Genomic DNA, 25,400 nt, shown 5'->3' on the forward strand with positions numbered 1-25,400 from the left:
CTTTAGGCCCTCAATAAACTCTCCTGGATAAATGAATAAAAACACACTTTATCTAGACTACCTAGAAAAGTAAGCACGATGGCCTAGTGACAAAAGCAGAGGCTCACAAGTTAGGGGACATGGGTACCATTTATGGCTCAACCACTTCCCTGCTGTGTGACCCTGGCCAAGTCACTTAACTTCTCCATGCTTCAGCTTCCTTATCTATGAAATGGGGATTAAACACCTGTTCTCCCCCTCAGATTATAAACCTTATGTAGGACAGGGACTGCATCTGACCTGCTTATATTTTACCTACCCCAGCACTCATCATAGCACTTGACACATAGTAAGAGCTTAACAGATATAATAATGATAATAATACCATGTAGTTTTTCACCAGGCCTCTCTTCACCAAAACAGTGGAAAAAAAGCATGGGCCAGTCAAAGTCAGGCAGAGGGAATGAATAAACTGAGGTCATTTGTGCATTGTAATGTCTCTTGAACCCTAGTCTGGGCAAGAAGCAATTGTAAAATGGACTTGGGAACACACTATGAGCACCAAGGTGGAAATGCAAAAGCCTCTGAAACATCCGTCTATAGTTCATAGGTGGGTCGGTCTTCCAGAAGTTTACTGGGCTTCATAGTGCCAGCCACACTTGGCTTCCAAAGGGAAAACTAAAACACAGTGGTTTACCAGGGTTGCTCAGCTAGCCAGTGGCAAACTGAGGCAGCCCAAATCTCCTGAATAATCTCTCAACAGAGAGCTCTTTTCAGGAGATTCATTTGCTTTGTTTTTTCCCTTAATCCAGAGGTTGCACTGTGCCCCTACTTATGATAAAGGGGGAAGAGAGGTAGAGAAGAAGAAGACATCTAAAAACGATCTCATATTAGCCCTGGGATTCACTCGTGCCCCTCTTTTACACTCCTGGACCTGCACCCAACACCACAGACTCACTCTACTTTCACGTTAAAGGGCCGAAGCCTGAAAGAGGCGGCCACAGATATTTTTTCCAAAAATTTGAGTCCAAACTCGATATTCATACATCCATACCATTTCCTCTTAACCTTTTGTTCATGCCTAGATATAACAGTGAGTGGTGGCAAAGCCTCTTACCTGGGCTTTGATGATATGCATAAATCTGGACATCAGCTCAGGACATTCAAGAAGGAAGTGAAAGTGGTCAAAGATGATCTTGGGGTTTCTGAAAGAAAAGCATTTTGGCAAGCAGTCAGCAAGTTATATAATCTAGTGAGCTGTACATTCAAGGTGAGGGAGCAAAGATGCCCATTGGAAAAATATTCAAACATTACTCCATTTGCTTTCTCACCTTGGGCCTCTTCAAATAAGAAATTAAAAATGTACATTTGAAAAAGCAACACGAATTTTCTTTTTTGGGAAAAATCTAATTTATCTGACCTTAGACCAAATATCTGAAAACCATAGGGAGGAAAGGACAGTCTCCCCTCCTCTAGACTGTTAAGTCCCTTGTGGGCAGGGAACATGGCTACCAACTCTGCTATATTATACTCTCCCAAGCCCTTGGTACAGTGCTCTGCACACAGTAGGCATTCAATAAATAAGACTGATCGATTGATAGATCTCTAAGTTCTCAGTTGAACCTAACAAAAGCTAAGATGGATTCTGGAATACTTAAAAGACTCACCGGTTAACAAAGCATTTAAGAACTTCATCGTGTTTGCACACAAATTCTATAAAACGAGGTGATGTCATCCTGTGTGGAAAAAACAAAAGTAAAGCCACAGCATGCTCAGGAAGCACAAATGGTAAAATCTTGAGAAAAGCAATCTACGTTGCTCAATTCAAAAGCATCGGGGAGGGGCTCCAGATTGGATTTCTAACCCCAGCTCTTTCATCAATTTTCGATGCCACAGTCACTAATCTACTCCGTTTCTATTTCCTCGTCTCTAGATGGAACTACAACTGCGCTGATGACCATGCACCAAACCCAATACTTTAGTATGCTGCTTTGGCACCTACTACTGGGGAAGGGTGATAAAATGTGCATTCTATGTTCTCCAGATAGTACCAGAATGAATTAGCCCAAAATAAAGCAAAATCTTAGCAGTTTAGCAAGAAATAATTGTAGGAAGGTAATATGTACAATCCTTCTTACCCCAGAGGCATCTGACTTGAACAGCACATGTAAAAGGCTTGGATAACTGCGCTGAGCCGGTTGGCGGTCATTGAGATAACATCCTGACAGTCTCCACTAGCTTCCTGCTTCCCTGCAGTTTTATCTGGGCTAAGGTCTCTGCTGTCGATGGATAGATTTTCTCTGCTCCCACTTCTGGGGTCGAAGGGAGGAATGGAAGCCGCCTCTGGGTGGTCTGATCCTTTTTGTTTCAGGAAGAGGGAAGTGATGTCGGCAGAGTCCCTTTTGTTTTTCATCAGCTCTGTGGCTATTAAAACTAGCCATTCATCCAGGGAGTGCCACAGCAATTCCAGCGGCTGCCAAAACAGGAAGGAAATGATATCTGCACCTAGGGATAATGTATATGCACAAAGCAGAAAAAAAAGGGCAACTAAAGCACTTAGAACAGTGCTCTGCTGCACATGATAAGCACTTGGTAGGCACTATTACTAATACTACTCTTCAAGTGATGTGGCAGAGCTATTCTTAGATAAGCAGCAAAGGGCAAGCATGTGGGTACCTTTCACACTGGTTCTTCACTCATGGGAAAGCTTGAATTTGCTTTATTTACTTTAAAGTAATACTGAAAGGAAAAAAGTCCTATGAACCAAAAAGTAGTTGGTTAGTACACCATTCCATCTACAGACTTTGCCAATTCACAGATCCCTAACTTCCAGGGTAGAGAAGACGTGTACTCAACAAACAAATCGGTTGAGCAAGTGTCTCATATGAACATTAAATGAAAGATGGGTCATTAATCTATTATTTACATGCACAACCTTCCTCATTTTAAAGAGGCCTCAACACTTTTTGCATTTCAAGGGAATGGGTGAGTCACCATCCTTCTAGGTGTGGAGCAAGAAAGCAGCCCAGGTGAACTATTTCCAAAGCTAAAATCCTGTTTGTGTGCATGGACAACACAGAGAAAGGAGGAGTTACTCTCCTGACCCTCATACTACCTCTCTGGTCCTTCCTTCTCAGTTTCCTTTGCTGGCTCTTCTTCCTCTCCTCATGATCCATAGTGACCCACGAGGCTCCATTCTGGGTCCCCTACTCTTCTCACTCTACACTCCTTTTCTTGGGGAGCTCATCCACTCATGTGGTTTCAACTACTGCTTGTATGACTCTCAGTTTCTACAACTTCACAATGGCCTTTTAACTGAGGAGCAGCTTATGGATCCTCCAGCCTCAGGCGTATCTCCACCTGCATGACCCATCAACCTCTTAAACTTCCTATGTCCAAAACTGAACTCCTCATAGTCCCTCCAAACTGCCTCCTCTTGTGGTCAACCAGATCATTAACCTCCCTGATACACAAGCTTTGACTGCTGTCATTTAATGTCCCACACCCACTTTCAAAATCTTGCCTGCCCTTACTCTATAACTTCATATGCCCGCTCCTTCCTCTTGATTCTTAATCACCACACCTTGGTTCAACCGGCTGGATTACTGTAACAACTTTCTTATGGATTCCCTAATTCTGGCATCTCCCCTCTTTTATCTTCTTTCTAAAACAATTGGTGTGCTTGACTACTGTCTCCAAAACTCCCCAAAGCCTACCTATGCACAACAAGAACGTCTAACTATTGGCTCCAAGGCTTTCTGTTACCTACATCCTTCTTAATTTACTACTCTTCTACAGCCCAGCTCACACTCTTTGCTCCCCTTCTGCAAGCCCAACCAAGCATTACTTGTGACTCTCCCATCTTTTCCTCTACAGCTTCTCCAAGCCAGATCCCTGCCCACCTTGGAAAGAAGCACTGACTCACTCTGCCCAAAACTCTGCTTGGGGCAAATGGTTTATAAAACAGTTGATTCTTTTATATAAGACAGAGAGAGAGATAGACAGAAACACACACACACACACAAACACACATTTGATGACCTAAGATTAGTTCATCTCTCATCAGAGGAATAGTTGGCAGTGATAGACATCATTTCACCAACAGAAAAGGCCAAAACAAGCAGCAGGAAACCAGAGCTGTTGGGAGAGCAGTCAGAGACCCAAGCCACAGCTTGGGTGTCAGTACAGAAGCTACAGTTGCTGCAGAGTGCAAGCAAAAAACAGTTATTGCATAACAAGATAAAGACCAGCAATACAAATAGAAGAAGAAAATACATAAGAAGAAAAGATAAGGGGAGAAAATACTGCCATCTCTACCAGGCAAAAAAGGGAGAGGCCTGTACACTTCACATAGCTCTGCCAGCAATTTTGATCATTTAAACTGCATAACCAAAGGAACATGAAAAATCTAACACCAATATTAAACAGAAACATTTCTAAGACCCTGCCTAGGTGCACTGTGGGACAGCCCCCACCTCCAGTAGAAAAAAATTGTGGACCTCTGAATGGTCTAAGTAAACAGGGAGTTAAGAATAATTGCCCAACTAGTTCGGTTTTTTTAATGGACAAAATCAACTAAATAAAAAGTGTCTTTAGTTTCAGCTTAGACTGTAAATGGACTGCTGGAGGAGATTTGCTGCAAATAAATTGTGATCGAGAGTTGACCTCGAACTTCACGAACAGAATGGCTGCACCATTTAGAGTTTTTGGTTCCTAGGGAGGAACACATCATTTTAAAAATCACCTTAAAAGGTTATTAAGCACACTTTAAAAAATGACCTAAAATTGCTTGGGTTGCCCTCTATTTCCAGCAGAGGGCATAGTATAGCAAAAAAAAAATAATCCTATAATGGCTTAGATTCTAAAGTTTCTGATTTTACTTATTCCCATTACAAAAGTATAAAATTCCTACTGATTTCAACAACTGTAATCACAGGCAACTTCATTCATTCATTCTGAAAGCCTCAATGTCTTAACCCACATACATTAAAAGCTTTGTGAACAAAAAAAAAGTCTAAATCTCACATATCATAGTTATAATGAAGAGAACACTTCACTTTTCTCTTCATTAGAGAATGAATTAGGGACTTGTGTATAAGTCCCTAAGGTGAACTGGACTTATACACAAACCACTCAGTGCTTAAAATCCTTGAGCATTTCTTATTAATGAAATGCACAGTTCTAACTGTCATACTCTTAAAACCTTTAAAAATAAATACTGATAATACATCATTGTTTCCAATTCCTTGCAACTAGCAGCTAAGAAAAATGAAATATCCCAAAATGACCATTAAACAGGAAAACCACTGAACCATTAAACCAAATTCCAAAATAAGAGAATAACTTTAAAAATAATGAAAAGACGCCTAAGTGCCAAATAGGTAGACTGAAGATACTTTTCTTTTAATTCAGAGACAGAAAAACCCCAACAGACAAACCAAAGTGAACTAAATCTATTTCCCAATTTTGAGCTTAAATTCCCTTTATAAACAATAAACGAGCTTAATTCTAAAGACACAACAATTCTTAAAAAAATTGGTGAGAGGAGAGAAAGGGTGAGGGAAAAAATGAGAAGGGAGCAAGTGAGAGAGACACAGAGACAGACAGAAAGAGTACTCACCAACAAAGCTTGACAGATGATAGAGGAAAATTAGAGAAAGAGTATCCCTAACTTAAAAACAAATGTGAGCCGCGCATCTGTCCTGGGCCTGAGGTTTCTGATTAATGAATGTCAAATGAATTAATTAATGAATGATGTGAACCTCATCTCTCATCTCTCATCTGTTACCGAATTGTACACTCCAAGCACTTAGTACAGTGCTCTGCACATAGTAAGCGCTCAGTAAATACTATTGAATGAATCTCTCTATCAACTATCCCTCCTAACAATGTCATACACTTCTCTGACCTTGAACACCTGACTTCTTGGAGTCTTATTCCCATTGTAGCCCATATCAATGCCGTTATTCGGAGAGGATGGGCCGATGCGAAAAACATGGCAAAATATCCTCACGATCCTTAAGAGACTCTTCATTTGAGCATCGTAATTGCTAGACAGGCTGAAAGAAGAAAAGGGTGAGATGTTAGTTTCAGATACAACATTCTAAGAGGGCAAACTCAAAAAACACCAGCAAAGCATGGTCTAGAGGTAATCTAATCCTGTGTCATTGGATCCAAATACACAAAAGAACACAAACCCCCAGCATCAGAGGAGATATGGTGTATCTAAATAAGGAATCCAAACTAGAGGATAAATGAGGATTGCACACCTCTTGAGGGCAGGGAGTGTGTGTGTTGCTGCTGCCCTATCCTCCCAGGCATCTACTACAGTGCCTAGTGGTCAAGAGACATTCAATAAATACCTCCGATTGACCAACCGGCCAAGCAGGGGGTGGGCAGGGACCGGGATCCCTGTGGACAGGATCTCTGTAGCACTGGTAGCTCCAGGTTCCCAAGCACTTGCTCAAAAGCCAGATCTCCTCCTGCCCCATGCCCAAGGCACCACCCCTGCCTTCCCACCTTTTAGAATATCCAGGAGGCGGCAACTGTTTCCCAGCAGAGGCTTCTGCCTGGAAGAGGAGAAGGGCCTAAGAAGACTGGCCCCTCCTTGACCTGTTTTATTCATTCATTCAATAGTATTTATTGAGCGCTTACTATGTGCAGAGCACTGTACTAAACGCTTGGAATGAACAAGTCGGCAACAGAAAGAGACAGTCCCTGCCGCAGGCCCTGCCGTTTGACGGGCTTACAGACTAATCAGGGGAGACAGACAGACAAGAACAAAGGCAATAAATAGAGTCAAGGGGAAGAACATCTCGTAAAAACAATGGCAACTAAATAGAATCAAGGCGATGTACATTTCATTAACAAAATAAATAGGGTAATGAAAATATATACAGTTGAGCAGACGAGTACAGTGCTGAGGGGATGGGAAGGGAGAGGGGGAGGGTATATCAGTATTGTTGTACCTCACTCCAATTTTTCTGTGTGCCTGCCTCCCACACCTCGAGTGGAAGCCCCTTGTCGGGAAGGGATCTAATCTGAATTGCTTTCTTTGAAATTTCCCCAGTATACAGTACAGTACTTGGACTTCAGCAAGTGCCATAAATAATAATAATCCATTCCTTGGTCTTTATTGCCTTTAGCAACAATCTGGGAGCACCCAAATACAGATCGACTACCTAACGCAATATTTAAGTTGGAAACATTAATTTAGAGTTTCTCATTAATAGCAATTTCTAGTTGACAATTCCAAGAGGAAAAAAGCATTAGTAAATGGCCCAAAAAAGGTCACAACTCCACACATTCCCTTAAAAGCATTTGGAGGGAAAATAAGACACAGCTGTAACACGCCAAGCATTATGAAAGCTCTCTCAGGTCGTAATGGAGCAGAGGAAATTGAGGGAAAGTGTCTTCAAAAGTCAAAGAGAAATTTCCCAATTGTGGGTTTATACAATTTCCAGCCCATCAAATGGCACTCTGCCGGCTAGCTCCAAGCTATATAAAGTTCTACTAATGTTATTTTCTATTTAAGTGCTGCGTCGGCACATACAGCCCCCAAATGTCTCCAAGCTGCAGAAATTGATCATTAAGTAGCCATGCCCTTCATTTAGACTTTGACCCCATCTCACACCAAGAGCTTAGCAGAGGGAGTTGCCAAGTTTGCACAGACAGAGGTCAAAGGGCAGCAGTACATGTTCTTGGTGAATTCATCCTTTCAGCATTTCAGCACAGCAGGAAGCTAATCATTACTTGATCTGCTAAGAAGGTAGGGGAGTTTCCTGTGCTTCAGATGAAAGGCACTCTAGAAATTCAAGGTGGTGTGATTTAAATGTGTATCTTTCCTGTAGGAAAAATGGTGATCAGTCTATGGGGTCCTTCACCAAGTCTTTTAGAAATGGAACGGAAAAATGGAACTTCCAGTTTCCCCCACACCATCAAACCATCCTGAGGTTGTCTGTCCTCCCCCAACCAAAACTGTCATCATTCCTTTTGATTACAGTGGTCTGAAAATGGAGGGCCCTGAGAGAGGGAAAAATGTAATATCAACGTGCAATTTATTAAAAAGGAAAATGAATACATCTCAGAGACTTATCCTGACCTGTATGCAACTGGGCTGTGACCTGAGGAGAATCATGAAGGTCTCAGAGAATCTTACAATTTTGCAATGTGGATTTACCCAACACAGTTCAAACTCAATTTTTTAAAATTGACTACTTTACAAACTACCAGCTTCTTTGAAAATAAATGTGCAGCCCAACGCCCTTTCTCAAAAAAAAACACAACTGACATGAATAAGCATTTTTAAGCTGCCCATTTATCCAGGTGACTACCTCACACTACCTTGGCAAATCACTCTCCTCACCCTGAACCACAATGCAATGAACCAGAGGCTAGCAATTGTCCTGTGTGTACTGAGTAACAGTTTCAATCTTGGGACGAACAAAACATTCTCTACTCTTGTCAATCTCTTAACGTTCCAATGGGAATTACAAAATGCTGAACTGTAGCAGGAGTAGTAGCAGTAGTAGAAACAGCATTTATTCTGAACCCACTAGGTGAGGTGCACTTCACTAAGGTGCTTGGAAATATAGAAAAACAGTGACGTTCCCTGCCCACAAGAATCTTACACTCTATGGGGGGGAGAAAAAAAGTGATAAAAGTGAAAAATAATTAAATACATATATCAATAAATGGTAAGGAAGGTGGTAGTAATTCTTATGTGTTAGAGTTGAGTGAAGGGAAGATATGATTCAGGATGTTAGAAAATGAATCAGGGAAGACCTGTTGGAGCAAGTGGGATTCTTGGAAGGCTCTGAATGTAAGAGAAGCAGTGGCCCATCTGACAAGGGGGAGGAAGGTACTCCAAGCTACAGGGAAAACATGAGGGCAAGGGGACAGAGGCAAGAGAGTCAAAAGCAAGGTACAGGTATGAAGCCTGCTGCTTTTAAATGGTGTTTTATTATCCTATGAACTGGTATCATGCCAACCACTAGCATTTGGACAGAAAGTGCTGATAATATAACAGATGAGTGGAACTGTTCCTAAAAGAAATAAGGCAAAAGCAGACTAAACCAACAAATCTTGATTCATCAATTTGTGTATGTTTTTGAGCACTTACCTAAGCAATTTATGACCATTTGTGGTGGCAACATCAGCAAGGCTTGTTAGAATCTTTAAGTACTGGCTTTCACTCTGCTGAGATAAGTGCTCCAGAACTTGCCGCAACTGAATGTTTGTAGAAATTTCAAAAAAGGAAATCAATTTTACATTCCATTAGGGGACTGTAGACTGTGGGTTTGAGGGTGAAGGACTCGGTTACATCAGAAGATTTAGTCAGTCATTGAAAAACAAACACCTTCACAACTCTTACCCAACTAGTTAAATCCGGCTCTAGCTCAGGCAGATAATCACTGCCTCAACTGAAATCTTGAACTTCTAGATATTTCAACACAGCTAGAAGAATACAATGCAAAGTTACGCAGTCCTAGCAGGCTATTAAGGAGACAATATTAAGGAAACTGCTCCTGCCAAGGGCTTAGTACAATGCTCAACTCACAAAAGTGCTCAAGCAATGTTCTTGATTAGTTAAAGAGAATAATTTGAAGCTCTGCCTTTTAACATTGTAGGTATCAAGCTGAGTGAGCATTGGCCTACAGTATTGCCAGTCTATTTCTTTTCCTGCAGTCCCTGTGCTGAATGAAGGAGCCATGCTAGAACAGTGCAATTCACTCATTAGGATCTGATCGATACATGTCTTGGGACCTGGGGGACAACAACTAGACTCTGAGATTGCTGGACTCCCTGACCACACTCCGGTTAAACTATAAAAGTTTCCACACAATTAAATTTGAATGTAGAAATGTGTGCACTCGCACTCACATGCACACTTCTGGGAGAAAGTTATGTTACCATGTTCTCGCGAAGGTCTTCATTCTGCGTCATTTGAATAATTGTCTGGAACAGCCTAGAGTGATGCTGAATTAATACTTCACAAGTTTCTCCATACCCACCCTACAAAGCAGTTAACAAGAAACAGTCTTTAGAAATGAATTTCCTTTTACAGCTCATACCCTTTAATGCATAAAGATACTGATTATAGTAACAATACTAGTATTGCTGTGTTGTACTCTCATAAGCACTTAGTACAGCGCTCTGCACTCAGTAAGTGCTCAATAAATGCAATTGATTGATAGTAATGATAATGCCACCTCTGTTTCTGGAGAGGCACTTTTATTTTGTTAAAGCACTTTCCAATCAGCTTCCTCATTTTACCCACTCAACATCTCTGTGAGGTGGGAAGAGGCAGGTATTATTAGCATCATTTTACAGGTGACGAAACTAAAGCCCAGAGAGGCTCAATGACTTGTTTGTGGTTATAAAGCAGTCCAGGGGCAGTCTCAGGACTAGAATCCAGATCTCCCAGCTCCCATTTCTAGATATTTTCCACTAGACCAGCCTCCTTCCCCAACCAGGTCTTTAGTCTTCTTCCCCTTCCAACCCCCAACACTTAGAAGATCAGAACTCTGTCATTAAGTTACAAAGTGGAAAAGGGGAGTGAGGGTTTCACAAAAAACTATACCTGTACACAAAGATCCAGTGGGGTAACTCCATTTTTATCAGGAAGATACTTTGCTCCTCGTAACAGAAGAATTTGTGCTGTGTCTCTCTGACCATGACTTAATGAGATAGAGAACTAATGTTAAAATTAGTAGTTAAAGGGGGAGGAGTATGTTTTATGGGCAATCTTATACTAAATCAGGAATCATTTCTTACAAAGAACTGTACTGACCCAGACAACGTCTTCCATAACTTACACTCTACGGCTGTGATAGGCAGCCATGTAAAGAAGATGAGGAGACAGAAACTGAACTAGTACAGGCAAGGGCTGGAAGAAAGAGCTGAAGGGGAAGCATGGAAGTTCTACATGTAGACACAGAGGAACCATAGGAAATTCTCCATGACTCTTCCATGGAACAGGTGGGATTCCAGGTACTGACTGTTGGAACAGAGGGAGAGAGGTTGCTGAGGTGGCACAGGCAGGACATTCCAAACAGAAGACAGCTTAGGCTGAGCCAACTAGCCAATGCAAGGGTCACTGGAACAAGTCGAGGGGAAAACAGAGGAGTAATGGCACCCGGGAGAGAAAGCGAAGTTCCAAGCAGAGTGGAATGATGATCAAGAACTTGGCCAGGTGTGACGATGGCTGAATGTGAAACTCCTCCTCTAAACTACAAGCGCCTTGTGGACAGGGAATGCACCTAACAATTCTGTTACACTATACTCTCCGAAGCCCTTATTATAGTGCTTGGCACCCAATAAGTGCTCAATAAATACCACTGACTGAATGACTGTAATGTTCTGTAAAGAGGCTGAAAATAATGGCGGAGGGGACTGAAGCGGGTAGACATGGGGAGAGCCTACCTCACCCTAGAGAATTTCAGTGCCCTTTGGTACTGGCTGTACACCTGCCATCAACAACACTGCTTAGGACATAGCTGATGCATTGAGGACTCTCCCTACACTCCTCCTTAATGCCAGCTAGGGTGTGGAAAGGGCAGACGACTTGAGGGTAATTTGGTGTTCAGAACATTTGGAGGAGAAAGTTCCATTTCTAAAGAGCTGCTTCTTCCCATTTCCGTTGTTTTCTCTTCTTCATTCTAGCCAGCTAAAAGCAGGGTGCGGCCCAGAAAACCTCAAGGTTTCTTCAAGTCTTCTCTAAAATACAGACAATAGAGAGGGAATCCCTTGTGGGATGGGAATGCATCATTTAAGTGTTCTGTACTTGTGAAGCACTTGCTACACCATACTGTACCAAGTGGGCAACTCAATAAAAATACTACTATGACTATAACCCTAGACAACTATTGATCAGAATGCTTCAACAACAACAATAATGATAATAATAATAATATTTGTTAAGCTCTTGCTATGTGGCAAGCCCTGTACTAAGTACTGGAGTAGATACAATACAAAATTGTTGAAGTTCTAAATCCATCCCCTCCACTAAGATTCTCCAGGCATTCTCTGAAATTGAACTATCATCTTTCTCATCTTTAAAAATCACAATATGACTGGCCTATGCAGTCCACAAGGTTTGCCTTGCTAACCTGTAGTGGTTTCAAAGAATAACTCCAATACATCTGCATGGAAAATGAATGCACTAAGTGCAAAGCACAAATGAAAAACTTTTGAAGGAACAAAGGAGTCAGAAAATAGAATTAGTAAGGGGAATCTCTCCAGAGAACGTTGAAACATGAAGGTATAAAGGAAAATAGACTTTCAAACAACTGTGACTATGCTGGTGACCACTCAATCTACCCAAGATGCATTAAATTCAGCTAAAAGCCAGGAAATATTTTCAGATGCTTCAAATGATGATGATGATGATGACATTTTGTTTAAGTTCATTCATTCATTCATTCAATAGTATTTATTGAGCGCTTACTATGTGCAGAGCACTGTACTAAGCGCTTGGGATGAACAAGTCAGCAACAGATAGAGACAGTCCCTGCCGTTTGACGGGCTTACAGTCTAATCGGGGGAGACGGACAGACAAGAACAATGGCACTAAACAGCGTCAAGGGGAAGAACATCTCATAAAACAATGGCAACTAAATAGAATCAAGGCGATGTACAATTCATTAACAAAATAAATAGGGTAACGAAAATATATACAGTTGAGCGGACAGGTACAGTGCTGTGGGGATGGGAAGGGAGAGGTGGAGGAGCAGAGGGAAAAGGGGAAAATGAGGCTTTAGCTGCGGAGAGGTAAAGGGGGGATGGCAGAGGGAGTAGAGGGGGAAGAGGAGCTCAGTCTGGGAAGGCCTCTTGGAGGAGGTGATTTTTAAGTAAGGTTTGTTTAAGTGTTTTCTATGAGCCAAGAACCATACTAAGCACTGGGGTAGATGCAAAATAATCAGTCTGGACACATGCCCGCTCCTCATGGAGGTCGTAGTCTAAAGGGAAAGAAGGACAGGAATTGAATCTCCATTTTACAGATGAGGAAACCGAGGCACAGAGATGTTAAGTGACTTGCCCAAGGTTACATAGCAGGCCAGTGGCAGGGCCAGGATTAGAACCCAGGTCCTCTGACTCCCACGCCCATACTCTTTTGAATGGGTTATGCTGCTTCAAATTTCAGGAAATAAGGGCTGAAGCAGTCAAAATGTGGGCCAACATAGGCAAAAGTGCCCTAAAGCAGGGTGACATTGAATTAGTACACTAATTATGATCCAGTGGTTAACATCCATTGATCGGACAACGCAAAATGAGAGAAAAGGCCAATCAGGTTGGCCAAAACCAAAAGCCAAGTATTTTGGGAGGACAATACTGAATGCAAGGTGGAAGCAGGGGGACAATGGAGTGATTAGCATAGAGAGCCCCCTAACTACTGCAACCTGCCACTGGTGTAGCATAACTTTCCTCGAGGAGGCGAAGGAAGGTGACATCATCCACCGGACAGAAGTTGTTGTACTGCAGAAAGTTACATGATGGAAGAGTGGGCGAAGAAGTTTTGTATACAGAGACAGAAAGTTCAAAGTCAAGGATAATATGCAATTGTTTAGACAAGTTACAAAATGTGTAAGAGCAACTGCACTTGAAGAAAAGTTCCAGCATTCACCAGCAAGACTCTTGCTCAAACTAGTGGATGACTTATCTAGTAGTCTTGAATTGCATCTCACCTCTCAATGAGTTACCATCCATTCAGACCTTTCCTCTTAAGAATCCTATAATTTGTCTTCAGATTTAACTACTCTCCACTCCCTTTGATTTTTCAAAGACAATGCATTGGGAGGAATTTATCTTCTTAATACTGCTTTCCTGAGCCCTGGACACTGTTGAAGATTGAGTATGCATGAAATCGATGCCTCATTTCTCTCATCCTCTTAGAATGATAAATTCAGTCTTTGGCTTCTGTTCAACTTATTTGGCTACCTTTGTTCATATGAGTTGAACTCAATGTTAGGGACACAAAAGAGAAGGGCAGAACAAGGACCTTGCCCTATCTCCTGCCAGCTTCTTCCTATCCCAGGTGGAGAAGTTGGTCTGCTCCTTACCCCCAGTGCCGCTTCTGCCCTATCAGACCCTCTCCAGCTCTCACCTTCCCTTCATTCGAAGTCCACATCATCCACCTCACCAGTGGCTACAACTACTAGGTACCTTCACCTCCTGCTCTGCAGTTCCACCCCTGCCACTCACAAGGGCCCTGATGCCTGTCTCTTCTTCCTACTCTCATTCTCATCACCAATACTGATGCTCAGGGACTTCAATGGCCACATGGATGAATATTCCAAAGTTGACCTCTTCCCAAAAAATCCAGGCCAACATCTGCCATTTCCAGTCCACTCTCACCTGCTGGAACTCAACCCTTTCCTCTGCTCAGCCACATTGCAAATTCCTCCCTTTCTGCAAATTCCTCCCTTTTAGGCTCCCAGACCCATAGCTCCCATTGATCATTTCAGATTCATTCATTCAATCGTATTTATTGAGGGCTTACTGGGTGCAGAGCACTGAAATGAGTGCTCTTCTCTGCTTCCTAAAAGTCCTTAATGCCCCAATCTTCTCCCCCTGATCATTTCACCACCTACTTTGTATGTAAAATAGAACTCTTCAGGCATGAACTTCCTCGAGTCTCACCTTCACCCATTCAATTTCCTCCTTCTTCCCAGCTGTCTCTCAAGAGGGGGTCTCCCATCTGCTCTCAAAATCTACCTCTACCCCCTCCACTGGGCCTTCAGAACCAATCCAGTGACCTGGCACTGCCTGCTGGGTAGAGGACTCCAATCCAGCACAGGACTGAAAGACCACATGCAGTTGGAACTGAAAGGGGTTATCTAAGGGCCTCTGTGAGCACTGTTATGTGCTCTGGCCTTAGAGTAAGAAAGCCTAAAGAAATGTGTAGCCATTGAGGGATTCTGAGGAAAGGGTGGATGCATGTGCCCAGTGCCATTTTAGAAAGTGGATCTGGGCAGTGGAATATTCCACAGAAAACGAGACACGCTATCTAGCCTTGAACCTGCAGTGTGTTTTCCTAAATTGTCAGACACTTTTGGTGTTGCTTTATGTTTTTCTTAAAAGCACTTCAATAGAAATGATACCATACCTGCAAGCAAAATACAGCGGAGTAGCTCCTGACACATTAGGCCTGTTGATGTCAGCACCGCTATCTAGTAAGCACTGCACTGTCTGCAGAAGAGATTAAGAAAATAAAAAACAGTTATGATAAAGTCCAAGACAGGTAAAAGACAGCAAAACAGTACAGTAAAATTCCATATGATCACAAGAACACACCCAGATGAACTGCTCATTAACACCACAAAGGAACCGAATTAAAATCCAAGAATAAAATTAACCCAAAGGAATACATTTGGGTTAGCCTAAAATTATACAACCATCAAAGAGACGATATTCTTTGGGAGACAGAAGTTCCAGTAGGTGGGGCTCCAGAGTCTGATTTTTTAAGGACTCCGTAGCCTGAAGTTATACATTTACATTAGTCCTAAAATAATATTAAAACTAAGAGCATTACTCATGATTCTTACCATCAAAAGAAATATTCCTTAGAACATTCCTTGGCTTGTGGCTCTAAAGTACTTATTTCAGAGTTCAAAAGCAATGAAACCAGGGCCGGGGAGTAAGGAGGGAAGCGTGAAGGGAAGCAAATGCGGAATATTAGCCTCCTCCAAGAAGCACCCTAACAAGCTTATAAAAAATCATCATCATCACAATATTCCGAGAACAACTCCAGACAAGTAATTTCCTATTTGGAGGATTTATTAACACTTATCCCCACTGGAATAAGAACCAAAAGTTCTAGAGCAGTTTTACCAAAGTAAACCCAATTTTCTAAAAAAATCTCTTCAGGGATGGGCAAGCAGTACCATAGAACACAAAAGGATGTACGGTGTCACTGATGCCGACAACAGGCAACCCCCTCCAGAGCTCCCAAATGCCTTTCATAAATTTACCTGGGGCCATGGGAAAGGGGCAGCAGGGCTCTGCAGAAACAACATTGGTTTCTCCAGATTTGGAGGAGAAGGAGGAACCCCACCTTCTCAAAAGCCCTCCTTCATGACGGAGACATGGGGTGAGCATAGGCCTGGCTATCAGAAGGACCTGGGTTCTAATCCCGACCCCACCACTTGTCTGCTGTGTGACTTTGGGCAAGTCACTTCACTTCTCAGTGCTTCAGGTACCCTATCTGTAAAATGGGGATTAAGAATTTGAGCCCCATGTGGAACATGAACTATGTCCAACCTGACTACCTTGTATACACCCAACACTTAGTACAGTGCCTGGCATATAGTAAGTGCTTAACAAATGGCTTTTTTTCTTTTAAAGTGCAGTTTTGGGTTGTAATTTTTGTGTAGTTTTTGTCTAGTGTAGTTTCTGGCTTCCACGAGCAGAAGAATATACCCTTTGGGGGAAAGCCCATATTTGTATTACCTTTTTAGGATTTGACACCAGAAATAATTTTCTCTCTTCAAAAACTTTCATCCATATAGCACCTTATTAACACGAAACATTAGTTGGCCCATCCATACCAACATGGACTGGTTGCTGAATCTTGGCAAACTTCTCAAAAAAAGCCCAACTAGCTGAATAGAGCTAAATAACTTTAAAAGTCCAAACCTTCCTCCTCTTCCCCACTGCATGCCAGACAATCACACCAATCCCACTGGACTGTAAGCTCCTCAGGGGCAGGAATCCTGTTTACTCACTCTACTGACTCTCCCAGGCACCCAATACAAGGGCTCTGCACACAGAAGGCACTCAAAACTACTGATTGATCAATATCAGATATCATGTGGTATCTGCTATTTTTCTGAAAAGATCATGATACTCTCCCGCCTGCTTTCTCAACTCTCCTCGTGCTATCCAGTGAGAGCCAGGGTCGGTTAGGACAGGATTTTTTATTGCTTTTCTTCTGGAGAAAACACACCAGAGACATTAGGGAACTTGCCCATGTTTATCCAGTTAATCAATGGCAGTCAAGGCTAAAGCCCTTTTCTCTGGGGCTCTTACAAGTCCATGGTGCATGACGTCATGACCTAAAGTCCCATCATAATCTTGGTGGTGAACTGTAAACAACGTGGGGCAACTGCTGATCGAAGGGAACAGTCCCCAAAGTGACTGCCAACATTAGCAAGGTGAAAGAGGAAAGAGTATGGCATCAGTATGAGGACAGATTTCTGACCTTGTCTCTTCAGCAAACCACTAAGAATGATAAGAAAAATAATAATGACATATTTAAGTCTTACTCTCTGCTGGGGTAAATACAAGATAATCAAGTTGGTCACAGACTCTGTCTCACATGGGGCTCACAGTTCAAGGAGGAAAATACCCATTTTATAGATGAGGAAACTGAGGCATTCAGAAGTTCAGTGATTTTCTCAAGGTCACACAGCAGACTGGTGGTGGTTTCAGAATTAGAACCCAGACCCTCTGACTCCCAAGCCTGGGATCTTTCCATTAGGCCACGTTACTCTTCTTCAATGTTTCAAACTACGGGTCCTATTTTAATAAATCAATCCAACAATCAGTGGTATTTATTGAGCACTTATACTGTGTTTAGAGCAGTGTACTAAGCACTTGGGAGGCAATACAAAAGACTAAATATACATGATCCCTGCCTCTAAGGAGCTTACAGACTACAGGAGACACACATTAAAATAAATTACAGGAATATATGAGCACAACTGCTGGGAGGCTTGGAGGAGGGTTAACTATCAAAGGGCTTCAAATTTTAAGAGTATTAAAGTCTTGTCTCATAAGCAACCTAGCAAATGTCTGTGTGCATATATGCACTGGGGATTCATGTAGTTTACTTTAAAAGAGATTAGGATAGAGCACGGGCCTTGAAATCAGAAGAACCTGGGTTATTGCCCCAGCTCTGCCACTTGCCTGCTGTGTGACCTAAGGCAAGATACTTCACTTCTGTGCCTCAGTTTCCTCAACTGTAAAATGGGGATTAAGACTGTGAGCTCCATGTGGGGCACGGACTGTGTCCAACTTGATTAACTTGTATCTACCCCAGCACTTAGTACAGTGCCTGGCACATAGTAAGCACTTAAATACCATTAACAAACAGACAAGAGTTTTAGGCAAAGGTCACAGGCACTTCCAGGAAAAGCTACATCCAAACCATTTCGATTCTACATCCAATTTAGTCACCTAATTTGGTACTAGGATGCCTGACGATCTTTCAGACCGATTTGTTCTAATAACTCTGATTTGGTGGTCAAATTGTCTGTCTGCTATCTGTCTGCTAATTCTCTTGTATTATACTCTCCCAAGTGATTAGAGTCCTCAGCACATAGTAAGCGCTCAATAAACATCACTGATTGACTGAACGTGTAGAAAGCTTCAGAAAAGTTCCAAAGTAATGGATGACCGTGAATCTGTTTATCGTATTTGTCAGAGTGTATGCCTCTTGAGGTTAGGGATTGGGTCTTCTTCCTCCATTTTACTTTCCCAAGCGCTGAATACAGTGTTCTGCCCACAGTAGTTGCTCAGTAAATATTACGGATGGATTGATTTTCATATTCCAGGAAATTACAGTTCACTCTAAATCAAAAAACAGTCTTCTTGCCCAACCATAGTCTGGATGCCAGAACACAAATTAAGAATCCCTAGGTTTTAGTGGCATTAACAGGACTGTGTTTATGTCACTACACCTTACAGTGCTGCTAACATCCTGCAATTCTGATAACAATTGTTGTGGGTGTGCCACTTCCCCAAGGGAAAGGGATCAGTCATTCTGCTTCCTGGGGCCTGACCCAGGCAAACCCCATCCGTGTGGGGCTCATGCCACGACCGCAACCAGCTGTGTCCAGTCTCACTCTAGGGTGAGGGCAGTGAAGTGGAAAAGGGAGCACACTTGAGGGAAACACCTACTGCATTATACAATATGGGATAGGGCTCGTCTTGCAGAGATTCTTGGGCCTACGACAGCCACCCTTACCGGGAGCTGCACCCACCCCAGCCAATTAACTGGAAATGGGAGGAGTTGTGTGGCCTGGTGGAAAGAGCACAGGCCTGAGAGTCAGAGGGTTCTCTGCCCCTTGCCTGCTGGGTGACCTTGGGTAAGTCACTTACCTGCTCTGTGCCTCCATTTTCTCATCTGTAAATTGGGGATTCAATACCTATTCTCCTTCCTACTTAGACCCACGTGGGATAAGGACTGTGTCCGACCTGATTATCTTGTACCTACCCCAGCATTTAGTATAGTGCTTGGGACTTAGTCCTATAGTACTTGTCACATAGGAAGACCTTTATCAAATACCAACTATTATTACTATTTTTACTTGGAATAAGGGAGTAGAGGCGAGGGAAGAAAAAGCCTGTCATCCTTTTCCATATAAATACATAACTTGCTAAATATATATTATATAGTATCTATTTACATCAATGTCTGTCTCCCCCTCTAGACCGTAAACTCATTGATGAAAAGGAACATGTCTGCCAACTTGGTCGTATTGTACTCTCCCAAGCACATAGTACTGAGCTTTGCACTTAGTAAGTGCTCAATAAATAGCACTGATTGATTGATTCCCGCTAAGCCCCGCCGAAGTACAGTTCCAGCATTCAGAATACTTATTAAGTGCCTGCAGTATGAGGAGCTCTGCACTAGACACTTGGGGAACCTGAGAAAAATAAAAGAAGACAAGATGTGATCACTGTCCTCAAGTAGCACTCAATCTAAGGGCTAGATCTGGCACTCAGTGGAATATTTAAACCAACCACTGTGGGCAGGAATGTGTCTGTTATATTGTACTCTCCCAAACACTTAGTGCAGTGCATTGCACACACTAAGTGCTCAATAAATATGACTGAATGAACCCCTGGGATTATTTTAAATGGACCGTCAGCTGGAGGTTTAACTTCTCTCCTTGAGCTCATCTGTTCAGCAATCTTGATGACAAAAGCACTTAACCCAGGGAAAGCCCAAACGACCATGAGAGCCACGAGAGGAATGGTGGCTACTGGGCCTGGGCCTGGGGCCTACCGTTTTATGGCCGTTCTGACATGCCACGTGCAGTGCCGTCTGTCCCATCGCGTCCTCCACGTCTACGTTGCTGACGTGCTGCACGAGATCGTGAAGCAGCTCCGTGCGGCCGTTCACGGCCAGCCAGTGGATCTAGGGCAAACCACCAATCTGGGTCAGTTCAGATTTGTGTCAAGGACTTTACCGGGGATATCTGAATGCAAACACAGGTTGGGATACTCAGCTATTTGTCCGTTTCACCACAGCCGCACTAACCCGTGTGCTCCCGCGGGCTAATTCCGCCCCCACGATCCGTGCTGCCACGTGGGCGGGGGTGGCCTTAATTCCTGCTATGGGGAAGCACCTCTGTGGCTGGGAGGCGTGTGATTCATTTTATCACTGGTTCTTTACGCAGCCCCACCAGGGTGCCTTAAAATGCTGACCTAATTTGGATTAGGATTCTTAAATTGTCATCTCTGGTCACCCAGAACTTTTACATGCAGTAAAGACTGCACTGACTTCAAATGGTAGGGAGGGAGTGGACGAAAATTGGAGGAGCAGGAAGAAGAAGAGATGATACAGGATTAGGAGTCAACATGAGAGAGTGTGTGGTTCTCAGCATGGCTCGCATGTAAGGTCCAGAGAAGTTAGGATGAGGCTGTAAGGCGGCAGTGTGGCCTAATGGGAAGGGCACAGGACTGAGTGCCAGAAGGCCCTGGTTCTAGTTTCAGCTCAGCCACTGCTCTGCTGTAACACCCTGGGTGAATCACTTACTCTCTGTGCCTGTTTCCTCCTGTAAAATGGGAATACACTGAGAGCCCTAAGGGGGTCAGAGACTAGACCCGATTTGATTAACAACAACAGCACTCAGCATATAGTAAACACACGTTAGTGATCAAAATAATGTTATGGGCTGTGGGAAAAAGAGTCATGGCAAAAGTGAGGGGTCCTTCACAGTTCCCCAACCCATTACTGAGAAAGGCAGGCCCCCACCCTCACCACACAATGGCAATGGCAAAGGATGAGGGAGATGCAAGCGGACAAATCCCTACTCCGGTCTGCATCTGTCCCATCATGGACAATGCCCACTTCAGAAGCCTGTCACGATAGACTGGGGAAGAGGAAGGGACAGAAGGAAGACAATTCTGCCATAGGAGAGGCATGACCCTGACTGCATGCACCTAGAAAGGTAGACCAGAGGTTTCTGGCAAACCGATAAATAAGATCTTTTCATTAATTTTTTTTTTACAAAAGAAAAATCCAAAACAGAAATAAGCAACCAAGAAAAAAGTATTCTGATGCCTTAATTTTTTTTATGGTATTTCTTAAGCGATTATGCGACAGGCACTATACTAAGAGCTGAGGTAAGTACAAGTTAATCAGGTTAGACAGAGTCCATGTCTCACATAGGGATTGCAGTCTTAATCCCCATTTTACAGATAAGGTAACTGAGACCCAGAGAATTGAAGTGATTTGCCCAAGGTCATACAGCAGACAGGTGGCAGAGCCGGGATTAGTACCCAGGTTCTTCTGTCTGCCAGGCCCATGCTCTATCTATTAGACCATGCTGCTACTCATGTCAGACATTCCAAAGCCAAGGAAGTGAAAGAATAAAAAAGTTTCATATGTCAAGTACTGAATTTGTATCCAGTTTTCATCCTTTTTCTTAAATCCCCACTTTAAACCACCACCTTAAAAAGCATTTACCAGAAAACAGTCCTAAACTTAGACAAAATAAACTTGACTAAAGAACGTTACTGATCGTAAATTAAACGATCAGAATGACTTGATAGTTCAGTGCACTGAAATCTACATCTGTCCAACTACCATTTTGGTTGCTGCAAAGAGGTAAGGCATTTAGCAGGATCCTGCTAGAAACACTCTCAGCTAAGCTACAGCACCATCTGTGAAGCATTTGGGTCTGTGGTGCTTCACATGGAGTTTTGGGCACTTACTGCAGTCAAGCCTTCGTTATTACAAATGTTGACATCTGCGCTGTATTCCAATAATTTGCTCATGCATTTCTTCTGACTAGAATTTAAAAAAAAAAGAGACTTATAAAAGCAAGTTGGGCAAATCTTTAACTGCCTATCTAGCTCCTCGTGAAATCACACTTCATTTCACAACAGCACGTAGCCGAGGGGGGCCGATTTTTCTGGCTGCTGTCCTAGTCCTGGTGACACAGCCATGGGCCGGGAAATTAACAAGGAGTGAAGAGCAGAGGTCAGGGTCTTCTCCCACATCTACCCCACAAAAATGGGCTGCTTCAGGAGAGAGGGGTTCTCCAGGCCCCAGGGAACTGAGAGGTCGGTGCCCTCCGGTGAATGACAGCCCTGGTCTCTAGACCTTCTGACCCCCGGCTCATAACCCAACACTGGAAAAATTACTCAGGGAACTGCAAGAAATGGGAACAGGCAGCAGGAAGGGAAGAGCCCATGGTCAGCGCAGACATTTTGCCAGATTCAGATAAGAGTGGAAGTCTTCTTGACCCAAGAAATCCTGGGAGATGGGCTCCTTGATGTGGAGGGAGGCTTGAAAGCTGAGGAGAGCAGCTCACCCACCCAGACCAAGTTAGTCATTTGGCAGTAGGAGGGAACACTGGACACTGCGCACTGAAGTGGTTATCTGCCTGGCTTCTTCAATGGTGCATTTTGGGAAACAGAGTAAACTTCCAACTTGGTATTGAAGAAATGTATATTTCATGGCCAAAACAGAGAGGCTCAGGGGCAGGGACTATATCTTTCACTCCTATTGGCTATTCCCCAGGTGCCTAATACAGAGCTTTCTGCTCACGGTGAGTCTGAAATCCTCTTAAAGTGCTCTGTCAGAGCACATCAGTATCTACATTCAAGGAGAATGTGGTCCCAATACACACAAAGCTTGCAGTAGCACCACAGCAGGACTTACTAAGAGGACTGGACAGATAGATCTGATTCAACTGCCCCTGTGTTTCTAGGTTAGTGCGTCCTTTGTAGTTGTCCTCACTGAGAAATTATCCGACGAGACCAAATGACTAAAAGGATTCCTTCTCTCCAAGCTATTATTAGAGCTCCCATTTCTAAGCAGTAGCCCAGAAAGGCTTGTTCTTTTTGCCCAACCCAGGAAACACCCTGCATTCCAGGACAAGCCTACTGTCACTCCTTCCCTCAGTCATCTGTGTGAATGTCCTGGTCTACTGACATCGATACAGGTTCAGTTACCGGAGCCCACTTCCGGACAGCTCAGCTATTTCCTCTCCGCTGGCAGCATAGGTAGGACCTCTGGATGAACTCGCTAGGGCGTGGTCTACTCTGTAGGCTTTAGGTGGGACACATCTGACAAGCTTAAGCATGACAATCTCATCGATAAAGCTAATGTTTTATCTACTGCAACTGTGGACCATTAGCCAGGTCAAAGTAGTTGGTTAGGGGAGGGATGTGGGTCAGAGTGGTACTTGCTCTGCCCTTCGGGCACTAGTAATCAGTCAGTGGTATTTATTTAACACTTACTGTATGCAGAGAAGTGTACTAAGTGCTTGGAAGAGTAAAATATAAGATGGAGAAGCCAGCACTGACAGCTAAGTTCACCCAATGGTGGGTTTGTGGCTGAATAGATGGAGGCAGGTGGGTTCCAATTCTCTTTCTCTCTTTTTCTCTTTCTTTCTCTCTCTCTCTCTCTCTCTCTCTCTCACACACACACATACACACACACACACACACACACACACTTCTTTACAGTGTGTGGCATTAGCTGTTTATGGTACAGTATAAAATATTGTTCTATACCTATGTGGAATTAAGCCACAATGCAAATAAGACAAAGGTTCAGGAAAAAAAGAAAAAATCAAAACCAAGGAAAAGGAAGTCATTGGTACACTGGCACTACACTATGAACCAGACCAGTAGGTCCAAACAACTCACCAGGAAGGAAACAGTCAAGAATTTCTATATTCTAAAGAACATGAATCACTGAACTAAAACAGGTTTGAAGTCTCTAAGTAAAAGGTAAATACAATCAAGAACAACTGCATGGAAGACACAAATAAAAATGGTAATTACATTTTCACTAAGGAAAAATGTAAACTTTATCCAGTAAAGAGGACTAGAGTTCAACAAACCTTGTTGGTCATTGGTTAATCATTTTAGCCCGACCCTTAAGACGGCACCTTTCTTACCCATTTCTAGCTGCCAAATGAAGTGGTGTGCACCCAGAAATATCCTGGTAATTAGGATTTGCTCCCTTTTTCAACAGGAGGACCAGGCATTCAACTGACCCACAACTGAAACAGAATCAGAGGACAATGGGGTTTAGGCATTTCTGGCAAGCACAGTGGCTGTAAACAATAACTGTACCTATGGAGAACACTACCCAGATAGACACTTATTCCCCTGATAGCTGCTTGGATGAGGATTGCTAGAACTCCCTGAAGTTGGTAAACCATGTCTCTGGGAAAAACAGAGGTTTAGGGTTGCCCTCTGCTTCAGACCTTCCAAGGTGTCTCACGCTTGTCGATGGTTCCCAAGGTGGACGCAGCACAAAGATGCCTCCTACCAGAAGTTGTGCTTTCCATGTGCCAGATGACACAACAACTCGTTTGTTTTCCAGTTTGTGCCCTCTCCACAAACTCCTCACTCAATCAAATGTACAGAAGGGAAGTGGGAGAAAAATGCAGGGCCCTGCAGCTATATCTTAATGGGACAAGGCTCTTCGTGACATGGGGAACAGGGGGAGGGTATGCGACACCAATGAGAGTGGATGGCTTGAAAGGGCAGGTGGCCTGTTGATGGATGACCACAAAAACCACAGTTACTCCCAACTCCATTCAGCAGCAGCCAAGATAGGGAACATAAGAGGTGAACCCTCAAAGCTATGGTTGGCAGATGTGGGGGTCAGGGGAGAGAAGGACAAACTGAAAAGCACACTGGTGGTTTAGTCTAATCAATCAGCTGTATTTATTGAGTACTTACTGGGTGCAGAGCTAAGTACTTGTACTAAGTACTTGAGATAGTACTATAGGGAAGAGTTGGTAGACATGTTCCCTGCAGATAAGAAGGGGAGACAGACTTCAAGTAAATTATGGATATGTACATAAGTGCTGTAGGTCTGAGGGTGGGATGAATAAAGGGTACAAATTCAAGTGCAAGCGTGATGCAGAACAGAAAGGAAATAGGAGAACTGAAGGCTTATAAGGGGAAGGCCTCTTGGAGGAGCTAAAGATACCATTTTGTCTTTCTCCTTGGGACATCTGATTGTTAAGAGTCATGTGAGGCCCTGGTGGCAGCGACAGGGATCACTGTGATTCTAGGTTTCTAAGAGCTTTCCGCCGATTTCAAAGTAACACAACCTAAAGGAAAGGTTCTTGCCAGAAATCCTGTGCTGCCACAAGCACGGGCAAACAGTTCCCAACACCAAACCTCTCTTTGATGAAAACAATATGCAAGTGGACGCAAGG

The 25,400-nt window shown here is 43.2% G+C and overlaps 1 protein-coding gene across 2 annotated transcripts in view; it reads right to left on the reverse strand.

Moving 5' to 3' along the window:
- HACE1 (HECT domain and ankyrin repeat containing E3 ubiquitin protein ligase 1) overlaps positions 1-25,400 on the reverse strand; it is a 51,297-nt gene that overhangs the window by 18,034 nt on the left and 7,863 nt on the right. The window contains exons 4-14 of one of the 2 annotated variants that reach the window (XM_029047228.2): positions 24,123-24,227; positions 21,925-22,000; positions 19,991-20,122; positions 15,086-15,168; positions 10,562-10,658; positions 9,892-9,993; positions 9,101-9,207; positions 5,888-6,038; positions 2,118-2,452; positions 1,647-1,715; positions 1,097-1,184 (exon numbers count right to left, since the gene is read on the reverse strand). In XM_029047228.2, coding sequence (XP_028903061.1) covers positions 1,097-1,184; positions 1,647-1,715; positions 2,118-2,452; positions 5,888-6,038; positions 9,101-9,207; positions 9,892-9,993; positions 10,562-10,658; positions 15,086-15,168; positions 19,991-20,122; positions 21,925-22,000; positions 24,123-24,227 — 1,345 coding nt within the window. The remainder of the gene's footprint in view (positions 1-1,096; positions 1,185-1,646; positions 1,716-2,117; positions 2,453-5,887; positions 6,039-9,100; positions 9,208-9,891; positions 9,994-10,561; positions 10,659-15,085; positions 15,169-19,990; positions 20,123-21,924; positions 22,001-24,122; positions 24,228-25,400) is intronic. The other variant, XM_029047229.2, reaches the window with a different exon arrangement.

The sequence above is a fragment of the Ornithorhynchus anatinus genome, chromosome 19 (genome assembly GCF_004115215.2).
Source record: "Ornithorhynchus anatinus isolate Pmale09 chromosome 19, mOrnAna1.pri.v4, whole genome shotgun sequence".
NCBI classification, from domain to species: Eukaryota; Metazoa; Chordata; class Mammalia; order Monotremata; family Ornithorhynchidae; genus Ornithorhynchus; species Ornithorhynchus anatinus.